The 22,310-nt window shown below is 40.8% G+C and overlaps 1 protein-coding gene across 5 annotated transcripts in view; it reads right to left on the bottom strand.

Moving 5' to 3' along the window:
- The window catches only part of EGF (epidermal growth factor), a 91,743-nt gene that overhangs the window by 18,975 nt on the left and 50,458 nt on the right, over window positions 1-22,310 (bottom strand). For 2 of the 5 annotated variants that reach the window (XM_059662423.1, XM_059662440.1), the window contains exons 12-18: window positions 20,308-20,412; window positions 18,873-19,096; window positions 13,793-13,960; window positions 12,950-13,099; window positions 9,805-9,924; window positions 5,363-5,479; window positions 4,481-4,605 (exon numbers count right to left, since the gene is read on the bottom strand). In XM_059662423.1, coding sequence (XP_059518406.1) covers window positions 4,481-4,605; window positions 5,363-5,479; window positions 9,805-9,924; window positions 12,950-13,099; window positions 13,793-13,960; window positions 18,873-19,096; window positions 20,308-20,412 — 1,009 coding nt within the window. Of the gene's footprint in view, window positions 1-4,479; window positions 4,606-5,362; window positions 5,480-9,804; window positions 9,925-12,949; window positions 13,100-13,792; window positions 13,961-18,872; window positions 19,097-20,307; window positions 20,413-22,310 lie in introns of all 5 variants that reach the window. The other 3 variants (XM_059662430.1, XM_059662448.1, XM_059662458.1) reach the window with 2 other exon arrangements.

Here is a 22,310-nt window from a genome sequence, read left to right as displayed (position 1 = left end):
AAATGTCTTGTTTAGGCCACCCATTCTGCACAGCAGACAAGGACACTACCTTAACCAGCCTCGATTTCTGCTTTCTTTCACATACAACCTATAGGCAATGCTCAATGAGGCTACCTTCTACCCCTTCACGTTTCTGCCTAGTAAAAATTCACGCCTGCAAAATAATTCTTCCTCTATGAAGTCTTCCCCCAAACCTGCAACAGGTATTTCTCCCAGTTCTGAGCTTCCACTGCAGTTTTCACTTCTCTTATGATGCTTGCCTTTCTTCACCACTCATCACAGCTGTGTTTCTCTTAGATCATTCTCCTTGCAAGCAAGGACTGCCTTTATCACCTTGGTATTCCCTCCAGTTCCTAGTGCTGTGCCGCTGTACTAATAGAGGCCCATTAAATATCTGTCCCATAGAATCACGATCCTGAATGGCTCAAATTGAGCCTATATATATATATATATATATATATATATATATATATATATATATATATTGTATTGATTTTTTACAGAGAGGAAGGGAGAAGGATAGAGAGTTAAGAAATATCCATGAGAGAGAAACATCGATCAGCTGCCTCCTGCACAGCCCCTACTGGGGATGTGCCCACAACCAAGGTACATGCCCTTGACCAGAATTGAACTTGGGACCCTTCAGTCTGCAGGCCGACACTCTATCCACTGAGCCAAACCAGTTAGGGCTCAAATTGAATCTTTTTAAAAACTGACTTCCTGTTACTATTTCTATGAGCTATCACCCTGAGATTGAAAGAGCTTTGGCAAGAAGCAAAGACAAAGATAGACTTTTGGCCAAGAAGCACAGCTACTCTTTACAATAAGAATAACAACTCTTGAAAAAAAACCAAGATGGCGGCATAGGTAAACACCGGAGTTTGCTGCCTCAAACAACCACTTCAAAAATACAACTAAAAGACGGAACGGACATCATCCAGAACCACAGGAAGGCTGGCTGAGTGGAAATTCTACAACTATAAGGAAAGAGAAAAGCATACTGAGACTCAGAGGAGGTGCAGTGCGGAAGTAAAATACTAAGGTACAGAGGCGCTCACAGAGCGGGCTGGCGGCTGAGGGTGCGGTTGTTGTTTTCAATCAGGAGGGAGTCTCAGGCTCTGAGCTCCAGTTCCAGGTGAGTCTCTGGGGACCCACACTCATACGGGAGAAGCGGGACTGTCTGGCATCGGTCGGAACTCGAGGGCAGCTTTCTCTCGGAGGGGCTTGCAGCGATTGCCGAGACACTGAGAACCTGGGCCTCTGAGAGCAGCCATAACTGCTTGCTCTGCCCTGTTGATCCCGTGGGACCCGACCCGCCCACCCCCTGCAGGGAGGCTTTTGCTGGATAGCCTCAGGCAGAGGCTAGATTAGCACCTCCCTAGAGATCCAGGAGCCAGTGTACCCAGAGGTCAGAGTGGAACCATCCAGTTTACAGCTCCATGGAAACATAAAGGACACACTCAGGGGGCAGACTCAGTGAGCACCAAAGCCCCATTGAAGCAAGTCTTGCCCCGGAGGGGTGTCTCCAGCACAGAAGTTCTCCCACTGCAGACACAGCTGATTCTCACAGCCAATTGGCCTGGAGGTCAATTCCTCCCAGTGATACCTACAATAATCAAGGCTTAACTACAACAAGACTGTGCACAAAGACCACAAGGGGGTGCACCAAGAGTGTCCTCCTCAGGTAATTGGGGAGGCTGAACCACTGGGCCCTAGAGGACACTTAGCACAGAAAACCACTTTATCAACACAGGGAAGCATAAAAAGTGCGGAGACAAAGAAAAAAAACACAAATGACAAAAATGGAGGAAAGCAAACTGCTGGATAGAGAGTTCAAAACCACACTTTTAAGGTTTTTCAAGAATTTTCTAGAAACTGCCGATAAACTTAATGAGACCTACAAGAAATCTAATGGGACCCTCGAGGTTGTGCTAAAGGACCAACTAGAAATTAAGCATACACTGGCTGAAATAAAGAATATTATACAGACTCCCAACAGCAGACTAGAGGATCGCAAGAATCAAGTCAACAATTTGAAATACGAAGAAGCAAAAAACACCCAACCGGAAAAGCAAAATGAAAAAAGAATCCAAAAATACGAAGATAGTGTAAGGAGCCTCTGGGACAGCTTCAAGCGTACCAACATCAGAATTATACGGGTGCCAGAAGAAGAGAGAGAGCAAGATATTGAAAACCTATTTGAAGAAATAATGACAGAAAACTTCCCCTACCTGGTGAAAGAAATAGACTTACAAGTCCAGTAAGCGCAGAGAACCCCAAACAAAAGGAATCCAAAAAGGACCACACCAAGACACATCATAATTAAAATGCCAAGAGCAAAAGACAAAGAGAGAATCTTAAAAGCAGCAAGAGAAAGAAAGTCAGTTACCTACAAGGGAGTACCCATACGACTGTCAGCTGACTTCTCAATAGAAACTTTGCAGGCCAGAAGGGAGTGGCAAGAAATATTCAAAGTGATGAATGCCAAGAACTTACAACCAAGATTACTTTATCCAGCAAAGCTATCATTCAGAATTGAAGGTCAGATAAAGAGCTTCACAGATAAAATAAAAAAAAAAAAAAGCTAAAGGAGTTCATCACCACCAAACCAGTATTATATGAAATGCTGAAAGGTATCCTTTAAGAAGAGGAAGAAGAAGAAAAAGGTAAAGATACAAATTATGAACAACAAATACACATCTATCAACAAGTGAATCTGAAAATCAAGTGAATAATCTGATGAACAGAATGAACTGGTGATTATAATAGAATCAGGGGCATAGAAAGGGAGTGAACTGACTATTCTTGGGGGGGGGAGAGGTGAGGGGGATGAGGGAAGAGACTGGACAAAAATCGTGCACCTATGGATGAGTACAGTGGGTGGGGAGTGAGGGAGGAGGATCAGGTGGGAACTGGGTGGAGGGGAGTTACGGGGGAAAAAAGAGGAACAAATGTAATAATCTGAACAATAAGATTTAATTAATAAAAAAGAATAACAACTTTTATATAGCACTGTATCTATATCTATATCTATATCTATATCTATATCTATATCTATATCTATATCTATATCTATATCTCTCTATATCTGGAGAGGAAGGGAAGGAGGAGATGGAAGATGAGAGGGAGAGGGAAAGGGTAGGAGCCAGCTCACTGCTTCTATGGGGCAGGCTGAGCCCTTCCTTTCTCTTCAAAGTAAATTAAATATACAGCCTGTTTGTCTAAATTATCTATGAGCCAGCTTAATTAGAGCAGTGACATTTTCCTGACTGACAGCCAAATATGTGCTCAAAATAGCACTTACAGATGTCTGTGAACTCCACAAAACTAATCTGCTAAAGGCCTGATTTAAATCAGCCAGATCCTGGAAGCTGAATGATATTTCATCTTTAATCTCAACATATAGGAGAAAGCAGGACCATTTTAGTTTCTTACCAGGTATCTGCCCCTCGCTGTAAAAGATTTTTATGTTTTCAGCAGGAAAATAAAACACTCAGAGACATTTTGAAGCCCTGTACAACCTTAGACACCCATTTCACTGGGTGCGAGGGCTGCAGGCAGGCCTTCACTTGCACGGTGATGCTTCGCTTCTGACACTTGGCATGGGACAAGGCAGCCACTGTGTGAACTCCCCTCCAACAAGCCACACCCAGATGTTGGCAGAGGATGGTGGTTATGAAAGAGGTTTAATCGTTCATTATTTGTGTCTAAATGCCAGTGGCTTGAGTCTTTCATCTATTATCAAGAGCCACCGAAGAGCCCTTTTCACAGAACCACACCTCTTTTCCTACACACACACACACACACACACACACACACACACACACACACACACACGAAAACCTATATCTGCAGTTTACAGCTGTTCCATTGCCAAATTTGGTGACAACGAAAATGTTCAATTCCACCCAGGATGGCTCAAGGAATGGAGTATTATTATTTTTTTTATAATATTTTGATTGCTTTTTTTTTCTTTAGAGAGAGAGAGGAAGGGAGAGGGAGAGAGAAAGAAAAACATTGATGTGAGAATGGAACATCGATCATCTGCCTCCTGCATGCCCCATACTGAGATTGAACCCACAATCTGAGCACATGCACCCTCTACCAGAATTGAACCAGCAACCCCTCAGGGCACTGGATGACACCGGACCAAGCCACACTGGCCAGGGATCAAGGTATGCAGTATTGAAGAGGCCCTGTCGTCACTCAAAACCAGACAAAAGAACTAGAAAGGCAGAGGGGTAAATTCCTCTGCCGGGTGCTGTCGCTGACTAGTGCAAGAACAGTACACGGGCACAAGCTTGACTATGCACCAAGAACTGAAAGATGTCCGTTTGAACAGGCCACACAACTCCTTTTAGTCTTAACATGTACATCACCCAGTTATATCCTGCCTTTTCTTGGCCCACCACACCCAGAGCATTCCATGATTCTCCAAGGCCTGCCTCCGCCCACCCACCTGAGCACACAAACTCTTACCAAGACAGTGAGTCCCATTTCCTCGGTAGCCTTCTGAGCACGTGCAAACATAGCTGCCTTCTGTGTTGATGCACTTGGAGGAAGGATGCGGGCAAGCCGTGATACCCATCTCACATTCATCCAGATCTGTGGGCAAATGATGAACTAATGAAACAAATAGGCCTTTCTAGGTTAAATGAGGATACGAGGAAAGAGTAAGTATAATCTTAAATATGATCATTCAGCTGTTTACAGAGACTGCAAATGCAATGCAAACCCAGAAAGCTCATGTCTCAGTCGATTTTTACAGATCCCTCACATGTCTGATTAGCTACATATGTGTAAGTAAGTCACTTTGTGCCAGAGTTTCAGGCCATAAGGACTGAAACTTTTTACAGTAATCGCTAACTTAATAATTTTGAGGCAATCAATGTAAAATAGAAGCCGATTCATCACAGTCTATTTATTAAATTAAAACGTATGACCTAAGCTTTTGGAGGAAAAAAGGCTGTGTTTTTATTGCAATTGTTGGTTTTATAAATTTGACTTGAACTCAAATTCATACTTCTGAGCTAATTATAAATTCTTCTCCTTAATGTCAACTCCATATATAATGTAATTTTAACATAAACTCAATGTAATATAACATACTATGTTTCATAATACTATACATGCCACCCATTATCTTTTTTGTTGTTGTTGTTGGTTAAACTATTACATATGTCTCCCCCCCCCACTCCCACCCCCGAGGGCAAGCCCATTATCTTTTTAGCTAATACCAAATAATTTATTCAATCCTGCTGATTACATAAGTCCTTCAGGAGATTTTTGAACCCGTTTGATCTGAAAGAATGTTTCTGGTTCACTATTTTCCGCAGGTATGTACATTGACCTTCACTCTTACCAGAACATACTTTTCCATCCCCAGCAAATCCTCTCAGACACTGGCACGTGGCAACCTCTCCCTCTGAGACGCACCGAGAGTGTGGACCACATCTCACGGGACTACAGTCATCTTCATCTGCAAAGAGCAAGAACCTCATCAGATTATTTCCATACCTCAGAGGTGACAATGGGCTTTTGTGTTCTGGGTTCTACTGAACACTCCAGTGTGTCCTTTTCCAAGTTCTGGGACAGGTTATTCTCCAAATAGAAACACTGCTGACCTGGAAGTTATATCCATCTTAAAGGGCTCACACGCCATATGTTCTCATTTACATGCTCTCAACAAATCTTAAGTCCTAAAGAACTGTTTGGTGTTCAAGCAGCCCTGCATGAACTTATTTACAGTTTTTAAAAGCATTTAAAATTTGAATTATAACATTTCTAGGAGTAAATGGACTCAAGTTTCAGAAGGTTTATAGCTTATTTGAGAATTCCCAACCATAATGACATACAAAAGAGGTCAATATGTTCTTATCCCTCAAAGACACACAGTGTAATATATAGCAAGTAGCTCTGTGTACTAACATGGCAAAGAGATTCAATCATAAAGATTTAGTGTTGATTTACTAAAATTACATTTCATATATAATAGAATATGTATGTTTATTATCAAGATTTATGCAGAGACTTGCAAACCTCAAGGCACTTTTACAAAGTCATGAACCATATAAACTAAATGCTGTAAATGGATCATTTCATTTCATACTCCATTAAATGTAAACGCCCCAGGGGACAGAGTTGCATGCTGAGCCATAAACATGAGCAAGTCCCCCCCGACCCCCCTGCCCTTTAACTCCCATATAATCACTCTCCAAATGCCTCCTCCCTTTATGAGTTGGGGGGATCTGACATACCACAGTAGGATATAAATTGTCATCTGTCTATTCACTAGTAAGTTTGCTCATCTGAGTATAGAAGAGGTCAAACATGCCCATAAATTTAAAGAAAGTTAAATGATCAAAGTAGGATTTGACGCCATGTGAACGCAGACTTGGGTAATTGTGTTTGATTTGCTTAGCTATTTCAGTAAGATTTCTCTTGTGGGAAAACATACCTTTCAGGCTTGCCTGGTAATGTGTCACTTCTGACTCTTAAAGATGGATAACTTCAGACTAAATCAATTACCCATTTGATTTGGCATTTATCTGGAGGACTAGCTTCCAAATCACAAGGCTGTTCAGAGTGTGTGGTGGACAGTATTCAATTACTCAAGACATTTTAAATCACTTGCACAATTATCTTAAATTAGAATCTGATTCAGGATTTATTTCGTAACTTGCAAACCCTAAGGTTGCTTTGCAAAATAAAAAGCAATGGATGTGCAATTGTGGGAGGGATGGGCTATAGCCAAAGTTCTTTCTACCATAAACTAGCTCTGGAAAGAAGGAATGCCTGGGCTTTGAAATCCTCTTCTCTAAAATACAAGTGACAATTTCTGTCCAGTCTACTTTACATGATTGTTGAATGTACTTGGAGAAAAAGTGATCTTTAAAACTCCTTTGAAAATTATAAAATATTATGCATATCTAAATAAGGATAAGGAAGAAGCATGCTGTGACAGCCTGAATCACAATTTGCCTTATCACACTAGAGAAGATTCTGGGGCCTGTTGGTAAAATTAATAATTTCATTCAAAAGTACCTAATGCACACCGGATCCTAATGAGAGCCAAAAATACAGTGGTGGGGAATATAGACAAGGACTCTGCTTTCTTATATAATTAACTAGAGGCCCAGTGCACAAAATCGCAATCCAGAACCACTGGCTCCTAACCACGTACCTGCCTGCCTGCCTGAGGCCCCTAACTGCTCTCCCCTGCCAGCCTGATCCCCCTAACTGCTCTCCCCTCTGGCCTATTCTCCCTAGCTGCCTAACTGCTCTCCCCTGCCAACTTGATTCCCCTAACTGCTCTCCCCCGCTGCCCTGATTACCCTAACTGCCTATCTTCTCTCCTCTCCTAGCCTGATCCCCCTAATGCCGATCTGCACTCCCTTCCTCTCCACACCCTGCAGACCCCAGCGCAGGCGTGCGAAGAGGTCTCCGCCGCAGCCCTGACCCTGCCCTGATTGGTCGTTATGTGATGGCATCCCAACCAATTTGCATATTCCTCTATTATTAGTATAGATTATTTAAGTACAGGTATGGTAAGCACTCTTCATAAAATAATCCCTAGAACTGAAGTGGCTCACCTGGATCAGGAGACTAGGAAAGACTTCCTGAGCAAGGGCATATAAAGCTGAGGTCTGGCTGGGCCAGCATGACTCAGTGGTTGAGCCAAGAGGTCCCAGTTCAACTCCCAGTTAGGGCACATGCCTGGGTTTGCAGGCTTGATTACCAGTGTGGGGCATGCAGGAGGCAGCCAATCAATGATTCTCTCTCATCACTGATGTTTCTATCTCTCTCTCCCTCTCCTTTCCTCTCTGAAATCAATTAAAAAATTAAAAATTCATACATTTTTTAAAAAAGCTGAGGTCTGAAGGATTTGCCGGACTTGGAAGGATTAGAAAGAGCACTGTGGGCCAAGAACACAGCACCTGCATGCTACCCGTAAGACCAGGGTAACTGAAGCAGGTCACAGAAAGCGGAGGACAGAAGGGCACACATCTTGGTTGGTGAAGCATGTAAGGATTAGTTTATCTAAGGGCCCAACAGGCCACATTATGAATTTTAAATTTTATTCACGAACTAGAATCATTCATAATTTTAGTAGATTTGACAATGAAATTTTTATGATTGAGTTTCTTTGTCATATTATACACAGATCAACTGGCTACAAATCAATGCATGTCTTTGGGGAATAAAAATATATTGACCTAAAATCCAACATAGAGTTTTCAAGCTCTTTTTAGTAGAGACACTTTTTCAAAATGAAATCTCACTCATAAATAAGACCCCTTAGCCTAACATAGGTAGAACTACAATTTTATAAGCAAAGACAAAATAGAACACAATCCAAGTATGAAAAGATTAGGTCATTTTAACCAAGACAATCAATTCCATCTATTCTACACAAGGCACAGTATGTCTCCAGATGAGAGCCAAACACAGCCTATGATATATACATTCCAAATATTTGGCCATTTCATCACTCTTCCATTTCAACCCATGTGCCTAAATTACTGTCATTTATCTTGATCTTTAAGTCCCCCAAGCATTAGTCTTTCAAAATATACCCTATGAACCTCTAGGGATCCCAAGTGACTTTGAAAGTTTCTCTATACTGTTCATAGTTATATTGTTTTATTCCATCACATTGTTTGTCTCCACATCAGACCATGATCTTGGAGACTGGGGCTATATTTATCTCATCATGGCAACCAGCACTTAGCATGATGTGTGACAAATAAATAGTTATTAAATGAATAATATTCCTAATGCGACAATGTTTTCCAGTTCTCACTTTCTTGACATGAATTAATTATTTGGTCATAATTTTTTAAAATCTTTGGTCAAGTCACTAACTTCGTATTTCTTAGTCTCAGTTTTTATATCTGTAAGATGATGTGCTGTGGTAAGTATCAAATTGGAGGATAAAGTGCCTGGTAAACTCTAAAGCTCCATATAAATTATCATTGCTAAAAATATCCCCCTCTTTGTATTCTATTAAAAAATCACACTGATAAGTTCTTAGGAGGAGGGATAAGACTTATACATTAACAAATTAGTCTGTATATCATAAAAGTTGGACGAGCACTTTGTTAAGTGTAATGTCCTACTGTGGAGTTCCCAAACAGATTTTAAGTCACAGACACTGTTAAAATCTTACTCAGCTGCACTGATTGAAGGGCAGAGACCTAGACTGAGAAGGTGTGGGGTTTGCAGAAGACCTAGGGCTGAGCTAAATCCAATTTGAAAACCACCGGTCTCATGAGTGAATACAGAATATAAAAGAATTATGTTCCCTAAAGTTGTTAAATACTGAACAAATAACTTAGCAATTTGGTGATAAATGTGCCATATGGAAGGAAAATTCTAACAGTTGCTATTTGTGGACTTCCTGGAGCAGCTGAAGCAAATGACCTATATTTTCTTATCAATTACTATCTACTTTCACACTAATGGAAGTACGGATAGATGGGCCAAATATCAAAAATACAAGGTGTGGGGGATACACTCAAATCTGTTCTGTCTTATTTTTCACCCTTGTTTCCAAGTTAGGTTTCTTCCAAGAAGGTTCAGTGCAGAGTCTCAATGAATAAAGTTCATGTCCAGTCTAATACGGGACCATCTTCCTCCAGCACATGGTTCAGAAGAGAAGTTCCAAAGCTGGAGTCCAAAGTTGGGCTTCACTAGTTTTGTGTAGATTTAGCCAACATTAAGTTAGAGGATAATTCAGAATTTTAATTGGTAGGATAGAAATTGTTGGGACCAAAGCTGTACTGGAGGATTTATTATTCATACCTGACACCATGATTTCAGCCACCAGCATATGCTGAGTTTCTGTAATGTTATCTTCAAATCCTCGACTGCTGGATAAGATGCCCGATGGCATTACTTGATTACTTAGATCTGCGTTGCTACCTATTGAAAGTCAACAGATATAATTAATTTATCTTTTATGATTCAAAAAATGTTGTATTTAATTTATATTTATGGCTCTTTTTTGGGTGTGAATTCAGATTTATTCTTACAGTAAGAGCATTCAAGGAAACTATCAGGGTCTTGGTGACTTAGAAAACCTCATCTGCTATACCACACCATCCCAGCTTTCATGCAACTGATGGTTGAGGAAAAGGAGGCAGTGGGGGTGAAAGACAGGACATTTTTAGGTATTGGCAAAAAAACAATAAGAGTGAAATACTACAATCCTTATAAATATACTCAGCCCATAATCATAGACTGTCATTACAAGGGAAAATTAGCTGTCTGATCTCCCCAACCTGACTTCCATATGCACTCCTCCTTTAGGCTGTTTCAAGACTTATTTTTGCCTGATTTTTTATTTAAAAATGTGGAGGAGCATAAATAAGCCATAATTTAATATACGCATAGGACCTATACAACCTCTAAGACATGGAAAAATTGGATTCCCTAAAATACCAAATACTCTCTCTAAGTATGGTGCATGGATCCCTGAGGTTCCATTGCATGGAGTCTATAAGGTCAAGCTATTTTTATAAAAGGCAAATAACATTGATTTTTTTTGTCTTTTTTCACTGCATCTACATTGATACTGATGGGCAAAAGTAATGATGGGTGGAATTCAGTACCTTAGCATGAATCAAGGCCATGGCATCAAACTCTACTAGTGCTCATGTTCTTCACTGCCACATACACTCACACACACACACACACACACATGCGCGCGCGTGTGCACATACATTTCACTTTCACTTAAGAAGATCCATGATAAAGAGTAAGAATGATTAATTTTTAAACATCTCGACCATGGAATATTTGGCTCTTTGATATTCTGTATAATAATATGGAAAGTACACATAAAACACTCTGTTATCTGTGAAAATACTGAATTATGATGGTTGTCTGAAGGAAAATCACTTGTATGTTCTTTGAGTTGCAAGTTGAAACTAGCCTCTTTTTTCACTGAGCATAACTTTCACTCAAAAGAATGACTGATAAACTATGTTATTAACACTTAAAGGTTTGGCAAGCGTTTTTTGAGAAATGAATGAAGTGAGCCTGCCACTTCAAGGGAAACAACTCACAGTACTTGTTGCCAATAATAAAATTTGAGCTTTCAAGTGAAAAGTAGAATTATAGAAAATGTTTTCATCTACCATGAGCTTGACAAAAATCTCGATACTCAAAGACTTTTCTGATGAGTTTGAAGATAATAATAAATTAATGTGATTTCTGTATATTAATGTGACAATTGGAAGACCTGCATAACTCAACCATATTTTCAAATGACCAAAACATGATGCTAATAAACCATGCAAGGTAAAATAGAGCCACTCAAAGCACAAAATAAACCCCTGGATTTTAATGTGTCAGAAGGCAAAAAAGTTCATTGATATGGTTTCAGATTCCACATTGCAACTAAACTCTAAGAAACTACCAACTGTATAGTTCTGACATAGTATCAAATAAAAAATACAAAAAAGGGCATCTGAGAAAGCTAAGTATTCCCCCTTTTCTAACTCTATGTCTCTGTAAGACCAAATTTTCTTCATGTGCTTTAACCAAAACAACACAGTAACAAATTTAACCTACAAGCAGATATGAGAATCCAGCTGCCCTCCACTAAATTAGATATTAAAGATATAAAGGAAAACCAATGCCATTCTTTTTACTGCATATTTTTGTTTGGAAAAATATAATTATTTCAGCTCAGCTGGTGTGGATCAGTGGTTGAGTGCTGACTTATGAACCAGGAAGTCACAGTTTGATTCCCGATCAGGGCACATGCCTGGATTGCAGGCTCAATCTCCAGTTGGGGGCATGCAGGAGGTAGCCAATCAATGATTCTCTCTCATCATTGATATCTCTATCTCTCTCTCCCTCTCCCTTCCTCTATATATTAATTTTATATAATTATAAAAAGTATATAATTATTTCATTTATTTCCTTAAATTATGTTATGTTCATATATAATGGAGTATTAGCATAATTTTAATATAAATATTTTTAGAATATTTTAGTTTTAATTTCTAATATAAATATGGATAGATAGAACTTACATAAACAAAAACTCTTTGCAGTTCTCAGTTATTTTTAAGAATGTAAAGGACACTTGAAACTAAAAATATTGAGAACTGTTGTCCTAAGACAACAATGAATAGAAAGTTCTGAAAATCCAAAATATCTAATTCTAGTTCATGGATAGATTGATCCATTTATTTGCTGTCAATCTGTCATCTACCTTACACCATGCCCATTAGATGAATACAAATTTTTTAAAAAAATATTTTAAATAAAAGGTAAATTCTCTTTGGTACAAAGATATCAAGAGATATATCCAAATATACCAAAATTGCTTAGATGTACAGTCAAGAAAAGGAAGTCAGGACTACTGACACATCACACTGGGCCTGCTTTTCCTCTTCCTCACAGTCATAGTTAGTTTTTAAAAACGTGATCACAGCTTTCTCAAGTTGGATTCCTCATACTTGCTTGAGGAAATATTATTTATTAGAAAAGACTTTGACTTCTATCTTAACACCAATCACGTGGCAGGGGGGTTGTATATGACCACCTCCAACAGTGAGGCCATAAAACTTCTAAACAAAATATCTCTGAACATTAATTGAGGTGGTAAAATACTGGCATTTATTTCTAAACTTGGGCTACTCCACCATAAAGAGGGGGTTGGAGGATTGGGCTTTGAATATTTTCTTTTGTTCACTAAGTTTACAACAAGAGGAGATCAATTCAATTTAGTCTTTAATAAGAAGCCCAGACTCATCAGAGGAAGAAAAACAAAAAAACACGTGGCCTCCCTGAAAGCAGAGGGGCTTTTAATTATACAACATATTAAACCTCAGCAAAAGCATAGGGTTTTCTTCATGTGCTGTATGAAGAAACTGTATAGAACTGTATCCCTGAGCCACGGGAGGATGATTTAGCACATAATTTATTACATTACCTGCCGATATCTGATGCACATTTAGAGCCAGACACTTCTTCCCACCTGGGGCTTTCACAAAACCTTCACGACATGAACACTGAGCAATTCCAAACTTCGCTTTGCAAATATGTTCACAGCCTCCATTTTGGAATAAGCAGGGATCCGCTCCTAGCGGGGGAAAGAGCTGCATTCACAGATGGGCTTGGGGATCAAAAGGGCACATTGACACAAATCACAGTGTACAGTTCAGCGGGAGAGAAACTCGGTGTCTCTAAATGGAGCCTGTAGCAAGGGCTATTTCAGAAGCGCTCCTATAAGCAGCTCAGTTTAGCTCAACATGTTATTACCTTCTGAGTTACTTATGGAGGATAACCAGTACCGTTGTCTGAGAAGCTCTTTAGAAAGAGGATATTCCTATTTCCTACCCCATGACCCAGGCAAACGGACACAGGGCAGCTCAGAAAGAAGAGCTGCTGTAGGACACTAGGTGCCTTTTCTACCTGCTCACTCCCTGGCACGCTCAGGGCGTGGGGAAAGGCCCCAATGTAGACAGAAGCTTCCCCTGCAGGTGGTTGAACTGTCCCTCTCCCACCCTCATCCTCAGTGCCTTTAACCCAAGAATCTTTTAAAAAGACGGGATAGATAAAAGCTGTCTAGTAGGGGGGGAAATGGGATTGAAAGAATAAAGCCCAAGTTCACTACCAGGCTGTCTTAGTTTAAACAAAATCCAAATCTCGGGAAATCTTAACCTCAACCTGGACTAGTGAGAATTGCAACATCCCCCCTCCTCCCCTGCCATCGAACAATTAAAATAGTTGCAGATTCCAGCCAAAGAAAGACTGTGTAACATGTCCAGTGTACCTGGTTTTGCCAATGGATGAACTACAACCAGTGATGAGGGCTTCAGCATGCTGCCTCGGAGACGTACCCTGTTTTTGCCAGTCCTCTTGTGCACCCTTATTACCGATGGCATGGTCCAGTCAGAGAGCCACACGTGATCCTCAAACACAGCCACAGCAAACGGGTGACCTGGAAGCAGTCCCAGTGCATTACATACGTCTTGTCTGTGCCATGAATATTTTTAAAAGAATAAGGCTTGAAACACACACACGATCCCTACACTTATCCCTACCTCGTCTTCGAATGGGAGCCTGGCGGTAGGAAGTCCTAGCAAAGCCCGTGTCACCCAGCATTGGGAGGACTGGAGCATGAGGGCTCATTGGCATGCAGGATGGCGCAAACGTAGGTTTACAGGTATGAGTATGCAAAACACAGAGTTCATTCTTGTATTATCATTTACTAACTAGAGGCCCGATGCACAAAATTCGTGCAAGGGGCTCGCCCTCACAGCCCCTGCTGCTTCAGCCCTCGCAGCCCCAGCTTTGTCCAGAAGGTCGTCATGACGGTCGTTCTGCTGTTCGGTCTAATTAGCTTATTAGCTCTTTATTATATAGGATTGTTGTATTATTTTCCGTATGAACAACTTTAGGCCTACTTTTGCCCCACCCTGTAATTTCACCAAGAGGAAGGAGGCCAGGTGGGAACTTTGTGTTCAGTGAACTGTCAGTAATTAGAAAACCGAATAAGTTATCTTACCCTTCTTTGCCGTCAGTCCCTTGTCTTTTGAATGACAGTAATAAGTAGTACACTGATTCACAGGTTGTTGTAAGGATATTTAAAAATTTAAGGTAACTGAATAACAGGCTCTTCAAATTTCCTTCTCCGTCAACACATTTCCCTGCCTTGGACTCCCACCTCCTTTCCTATCTCACCTCTTATCTAATACTAGAGGCCCGGTGCACAAAAATTTGTGCACTCGGGGTTGGGAGAGGAGGTCCCTCAGCCTGGCCTGTGCCCTCTCACAGTCTGGGACCCATCAGGAGATAAGGACCTGCTGGTTTAGGCCTGCTCCCGGGTGGCAGAGGGCAAGCCTAATCCTAGGTGTAACCCCTGGTGGGGCTCAGAGCAGGGCCCATTGGGGAGTTGGGGCCCCGCCTCCTGTCATGCACAGAGCAGGGCGGATTGGGAGGTTGCCATGCCACCCTCAGTCATGCTCAGGGTAGGGCCGATTGGGGGGTTGGGGCACCACCCCCTGGCACACTCAAGGCAGGGTCCATAGGGAGGTTGCAGCGCCACTCCTGTCATGCACAGAGCAGGGCCGATCAGAGGGTTGGAGCTCTGCACCCTGTCACACTGATCCCGGTGCTGGGAAGCCTCCCTGCTCTGCTGATCCCAGGGCCAGGACGCCTCTCGGCTCCCCTGATCCCTGGCCCGGAGGCCTCTCGGCTCCGCTGATCACCGGGGCCGGGAGGCCTCTCGACTCTGCTGATCCCAGGCCCTGAGGCCTCTCTGCCCTGCTGCTTCAGGGCTGTTTGGCTTCGCTCTGCTTGGAGCCTGAGTATGCAAATTAACCGCCATCTTTTAGCTTCTATAATTGAAACATTGTATCTTTTGGAGTTGTTGCTTCAGGAGCTCAGAGCCCCGCAGCTGCGGGGATCCTTGACTTTCTCCATCGCTGGGGCAACCAAGCCTCCTATTCTCAGCTGCCTGGCTGCCAGCCGCCATCTTGGCTGACAGTTAATTTGCATATCTCGCTGATTAGCCAATGAAAAAGGTATGGGTTGTACGCCAATTACCATTTTTCTCTTTTATTAGTATAGGATTAATCCACTGCCCTGTGCCCTTGGTGTCATCCTCTGTTAAGCTGTCTCTAGAGCAGCGGTTCTCAACCTGTGGGTCGCCAACCCCTTTGGGGGTCGAACGACCCTTTCACAGGGGTCGCCTAAGACCATCGGAAAACACATATATAATTACATATTGTTTTTGTGATTAATCACTATGTTTTAATTATGTTCAATTTGGAACAATGAAAACACATCCTGCATATCAGATATTTACATTACAATTCATAACAGTAGCAAAATTACAGTTATGAAGTAGCAACGAAAATAATTTTATGGTTGGGTCACAACATGAGGAACTGCATTAAAGGGTCGCGGCATTAGGAAGGTGGAGAACCACTGCTCTAGGTCCTTGTTTAGTCAATTACCCATGTTGTTTACATCTTTTATTTATTATTTATTTATTTTTGTTTACATCTTCATTCTCTTCACTCTACTAGCTTCTTTCCTGTAACTAATGAATATCTTCAGGTCTCTTCCATTTTAATTTCTTCGTCCCCTAGACCTCGCCCCCCCCCCCAGCTTCTTTTTGTCTCTTTCCCTCCATTTTTAGTTAAGTTTTTTTTAAAGTCATTTATTGTCTGCTGCCTTGATTTTCATGGCTATCAACCCTAGGGGAGCCCTTCCAACACCATCTCAACTAAACCCATCTCTCTCTGCTGCTGAAATTGCTCTGATGAGATTTTCCAGGATTGAGGAAGGGGGAAATGTTGCAATAAGCCCTCTCAAGTAATCAGAGAGTGAAGCCAAGGAGCCCAAGTTTGGAAGCTTTATCACATCCACGCACATTCCCCAGCCCAGTCTTTGCAGACGGGCGGTGGACTTGGTGGTTAGAATGAATGTCTCCCTCTTCTGGCAGCAAATGCAAATGACTTGTCCTGGTGGCAATGAGTCTTTAAGATTCATTTTAGTCTTTAGCCCATTGTCCTACATTAAAGCCATATATGCAGCAAGGGAGTTTTTTATATAGCTGTCAGGTTTCTTATTTGGGTAAAAGAACACATGACACGCTATTTACCATCCTAACCTGTGCATAGTTCAGTAGTGTTAAATGCAGTATATTCACATTGTTGGGCAACCAAATTCCAGAAACTTTTTACCTTGTGAAACTAAAACTCTATATCTATTAATCAACAACTTCTCATTTTTCCCTCCCTCTAGTCCCTGACAAAGACCATTCTACCTTCTGTTTCTATGAATATTCTAGATACTTCAAATAAGTGGAATCATACAATATTGATCTTTTATGACTGGCTTATTTCACTTAGCTTAATGACCTCTGGGTTGTTCTATGTTGTAGCATGTGTCAGAATTAACTATAGTTTTTCAACAAATACCCCATACCAGACAAAACACTTTTTTTATTTTTTGGTTATGGGAGAGCCACTGTTGCATTTAAAATTAAGAATAAATTCTTTCAATCTTTACATGAAAAATCCAGTGTGGTGTTAGCCAGAGGGAAGGAGGCTGGGGTGGAGGGTAGGTGGAACTGGGCCAAGGTGGGGCATGATGACTGGAAGAGACTTCGCTTGTGGCGATGGGCGCACAATGCATCGTGCTGAGGATGTTTTGTTGAGTTGTACACCTGAAATCTGTATGGTTTTGTGAATCAATGTCACCCCAATAAATTCAATTAAAGAAAAAAAAATCCTGAACTGACCGTTGAGAAGCCACGACTTACATACCTGTAGATGGCACTGTAGTGATGGGAACAGTTACTTAGACATTTAATGTCCAGTTATTTGATAATGGCCTTTACTAGGAAGTGGCATTAGTCACAGATTAAAAATACAAATTATTTTTTAAAAATTTCTGCTATGATTTTTGGTTTAGAACCTTGATTCTTTATAGTCTGGTTAGAAATTTTCAAATCCCTTAATACCCTCATATATCAAAGCTAAAATTTCACATTCATTTGGGAGATGCATTTTTTAAATAAGTCTTCACCTCTAGACCCATGACTTCACAGGAACAATGTTTGTTTAAATCTCCACTGTATATCTGTTTCAATAAATATCTGTTAAGTGCATGGATGAATAAAGTCTATAATTGTGCACAAGCTTATCATTTATGTGAAGCATCTCTAATTTTTAAAGAAACATAGAAGGATGTAACATTTACAGTTTTATTTATCTTGATCTATGTAACATATAATACTAATCTAGAAATTCATGACCTCTAAAACTAAAGAGAATGGGCAAAATAAATAACTTATACAGATTATTAGTTTGTTAGCTTATTCCTAAAAAATAAACCATGTGTTTTCATCTTCCAACCAACCATTTTGTAAACCTCTGAAGCATCTTTAATATCCCTCTGACCCTCATTTCTATATCCAATCTGTTAGTAAATCTCAATTTTTTTCTTTACAGTGATTTTTCAATGGTCCTCCATTTTCCTGTTATTATGGCAATACTCTAGCTCAGGGCTTCCTTAGCTGTTTTTTGGACAACTTTTGTAGTCTCCTGACTGATTTCCTTCTCTCCAAATTTCCAACTCTTATTCTGTTACTTAAGTGGTTATCCTGAAATACCAATCTCATATTCAAATACCAATGCTCAAGAACATGCAATGGCTCCCTAGTACATTCAGAATTAAGTTCATCAACATATCTTGGCAATACTGACATACAAAAAACAATTCTGCCGCTTTATTTCAAATGATCAAGTTTTATCATCATCTATTTCCCACATGGCCTGCTTCAAATGCTGTCTCCCTGAGTCTACTAGTAAATGAATCTCTCTAGGAAACTCATAGCCATTTGTACTTCTCCTCTAACAGTTATCATACCTACAATGTTTTAAGGATGTTTAAGAAAATACATGATAACCCATGTAAGGTCTGAAACTATAATAAGGGGCAAAGCTATATTAGCCTTTGCACAGGTTATCAATAGATATTCATTAATCTCTGAAGAGGATATTATCTCGGTGCTGAAAATGACATTTTCTAAAACAAAAGAAATGATAACAGCTGAATCAAGTTCTTATTCTTAAAAATGTTTTAAATTTTTTAAAGTTTTCCTTCTGACTTTTGGAAATCTTGGCAAAGAGAAATGACTGCACATCACTTTTTATTCAATATTCCAATGTTCAGGTAATCCCCAGAGAAGTCTGTCAGCCTGTCTCTTATTTCTTTCTCATCAGATGGTTTAAAATGTGGTGTATGCACGTGCATGTTAAATACAAAATACACATTTTGTATTTAACACTCATCAGTTCTCAGTCAAGATGAAGAAATCACCCATCCCAAAGCCTCACCTACATTGTTCTGGGCAAGTCTTTGGCGGTTTGAACCATCCAGATTGGCCATTTCAATCACAGACCGCTTGGCATCGCACCAATACAACGTGTCAGTTAAGAAATCAATCGTTATTCCACTGGGCCAGACCAGCTCAGAGCTAGCAATAACCAGCCGGCCGTTGCCTTGAAGGGAAGAACTCTCAATTCGTGGATTAATCCCCATATCAGTCCAGAATAATCTCCTTTAATCAAGAAAGCATACAATAAATAAAATTTGCACAAAAAATTCTCCTATTCTTTCATCATTGGGAACATCAAGTAAATTTCTTTAGAATAAACTAAGGACTATAGAAGAAGCAAGTACAGCACTATGTTGGATGAATCATTTTTTCGAAAGCAAAAACTTATCTTTTCTATGTAGAGCATCTTGGACAGGAAAGGCTGAATTAAGGCTCAGGCCATTAGATAAAAAAGGAATTATTAATTTTAAACAATTGCAGAATATTACTAATTGAAAGTGTGCTCAAGTGCATATTTTTAAATTAGCATTTCATGCTACAAATGGCACTGAAATCTTGCTAGCCTGTCCTTCTGCTATGCAGATACAAACTCACTGTACATGTAAAATTACAGCATGAAGAGAAGAGCATATTTATCTACTATCCAGTTTTACACAGTGTACTCAGTTAACCTTGGTAATTTAAGTTCTGTATATCACAGTCTATAACTGCTGAGGGACATTTTTTGAGGTCCATATCTTTTCTCTGGCCTGTTTAGAGATGGATATATTGTCACTCTTTTATTCATGTGGCTGGCTCCAAATCAATGATCAATTAGTACCATTATTATCTTTCCCATAGACCATCATAAATAAAAGAGCTGTTTTTTATCCTTGTTTTTGAAAATCTAGGGAGGAATTGGTGATTCTCCTTATTTCTCTGAACCGAAACCAATATTTGTCACTAATTCATAATTAACAACATAGAATCTTCTAATCTTTCATGATTTCTATTTCCTTTTGTCTAAATCTAGGAATGACCCATCATTTGAACTCTTATGATTTTTCTAAATAGAATTAGTAAGTCATACAATCTAAATATCACCCTCTGTTCAAGAAAACAATAATGTAACCTTTTAAAGAAAGCAGTTTAATGGGCTTATCTCTGATTGATTACTAAATTACAGCCCATTTCTTTTAAAAAGAAATTGAATTTCATTAAAATGAAAGGATATCTAGAGAATAAAATATTTATATAAAAATAGAAAATGAAAAGACTTAAAAATGAGGATATCATGGTAGCCACATCATATCTGAAGATGTGGCCAAATCTAGAGGATTTTCTTGGTTTTCAATTCCCCTGACCCACTGAGGTTTGAAGAAAGATTTTGGACCTTAGCATTTCATTTCAAACATGACCTCTCAGAAAGGCACCCGAATTTCACAAGGACTTACTTGGCCATGGGATGAACAGCGATTCCTCGAGGCTGAGAGACGTCCTCCTTAATGAGTATTTCACGATGTTTTCCACTTAAATCACTGCCTTCAATGACAGCTTTCCTAAAATGCATGTCACATTAAGGGGCTGTTACATTACATTTACTTTTTCAACAAAAATGCTCCTTTTCACTGTTGCTTACTAAATGCAAAGACCGACATTCTAAGCTACTCCCACTGAGCATGTGCTCACATGCACACACACGTACACACACACACACACACACACACACACATCAGGACCAAATGCCCACAAATTCTATTTTTGAAGTCTTTTCATTAGCATGCCAATATTTATCCCAGGCAGTTAAATTGCACAGTGAAAGGATAAGGTAAGAGGGAATCGTGTCAGTGGCCTGGCAGGGACACAGCCTGTAGTGCAAATCCCACTGTCCCTTTCTCTTCACAGCCTCCCCTCACCCCAGGAACCAAGGGAAGCCAGTAGAAGGGGTAGCTCGTGGTCACAGGTCCCGGGAAGGAGGAGAGGAAAGCTCCGAGGGCCCTGAGACAGCCGCACAAGACAGCAAGGGAGATTTATGTTGACTTTTATTTTCTTCCACATGATATTTAGACAAATGAGAGCATTAAACGACTATTATTTGCTAAACTTTATACTTAATAAATAGCTCTCTGGAATCTGGCAGAGAAGAAATTGTTTGTTTCCTAGTGTTTCCATTTATTTGTCAAACAAACCTTGGTTATCAAACAGACAGTTACTGAGCAAGCACCTACTGTACATGTCAGGAATTGGCGTAAACACTGGAGACACAACAGCCTGTCTCTGTCCTAACAGAGTGTAGAGTTCAGCGGGAGAGCCAGGGCTGGGAGGGAGAGGGGAGGGGAGTGGACAGGCAAACAACACCCTGCCCTGGCAGGCGTGGCTCAGTGGTTGAGCCATGACCTATGGAACCAGGAGGTCATAGTTCAATTCCCGGTCAGGGCATCCTGGATTCTGGGCTCCATCCCGGTAGTGGGGGTGTAGGAGGCAGCCGATCAGTGGTTCTCTCTCATCATGGATGTTTCCAACTCTCTCTCCCTCTCCCTTCCTCTCTGAAATCAATTAAAAAAATTTTTTTAAAAGATCACCCTAAGCAGAAGCGAGTGCCAAGTCTGGGAGGCCTGATGAGCAGGAAACAGTCCTCATGCTGTGGCTTTAGTATGGAGAGGACAAGGTGGACAAGAGGGAATGGTGACGGAGCTGGGGCAGTGGCAGCAGGATGGAGAAAGGGGGATGGAATCAAATGCTAAAACCTACTCAGTAAAACCCCCCACCCTGTCACTGGCCGGGGGTAACCTGGGCTTCTGAGCAGCTTCTGGAGCTGACAGACCACAGGCAGAGGGGGGAAGAGGAGCACCCCTTTCCCATCAGGGGCACCTGTCCTGTTTCCCTACCAAAACCGGGGAGTATATCTTCTTTTTTTTAATTGATTTTTTACAGAGAGGAAGGGAGAGGGATAGAGAGTTAGAAACATCGATGAGAGAGAAACATCGATCAGCTGCCTCCTGCACACTCCCCACTGGGTATGTGCCTGCAACCAGGTACATGCCCTTGACCAGAATCGAACCTGGGACCCTTGAGTCCACAGGCCGACGCTGTATCCATTGAGCCAAACCAGTCAGGGCAGAATAACTATCTTTTAACACACTCAGCAAACATCTGTAAGGACCTACCACCTTATTCAGGTGTGTTGCCTGCCGGCCCTGTTTCCCTACTGTAAATCAGAAAGTATGTTTGATAATCTATAGCTGTTGCCGGGGATCGAGCCCACATGTGCCGGTTGTGGGCTTGATCCCCAGTGTAGGGTGTGCAGGAGGCAGCTGATCAATGATTCTCTCTCATCGTTGATGTTTCTATCCCTCTCTCTTCCTCCCCCTTCCTCTCTGAAATCAGTTTTTTAAAAGATAATTTTACTCCCAGATGAAGGGGACTGCAGGGCGGCAGGTATTTTCTAACTCCATGT

The sequence above is a fragment of the Myotis daubentonii genome, chromosome 1 (assembly GCF_963259705.1).
Source record: "Myotis daubentonii chromosome 1, mMyoDau2.1, whole genome shotgun sequence".
In the NCBI taxonomy this organism is placed as follows: domain Eukaryota; kingdom Metazoa; phylum Chordata; class Mammalia; order Chiroptera; family Vespertilionidae; genus Myotis; species Myotis daubentonii.
Note: the sequence above shows the minus strand (reverse complement) of the source record. Positions and strands in the feature narration are given on the sequence as shown.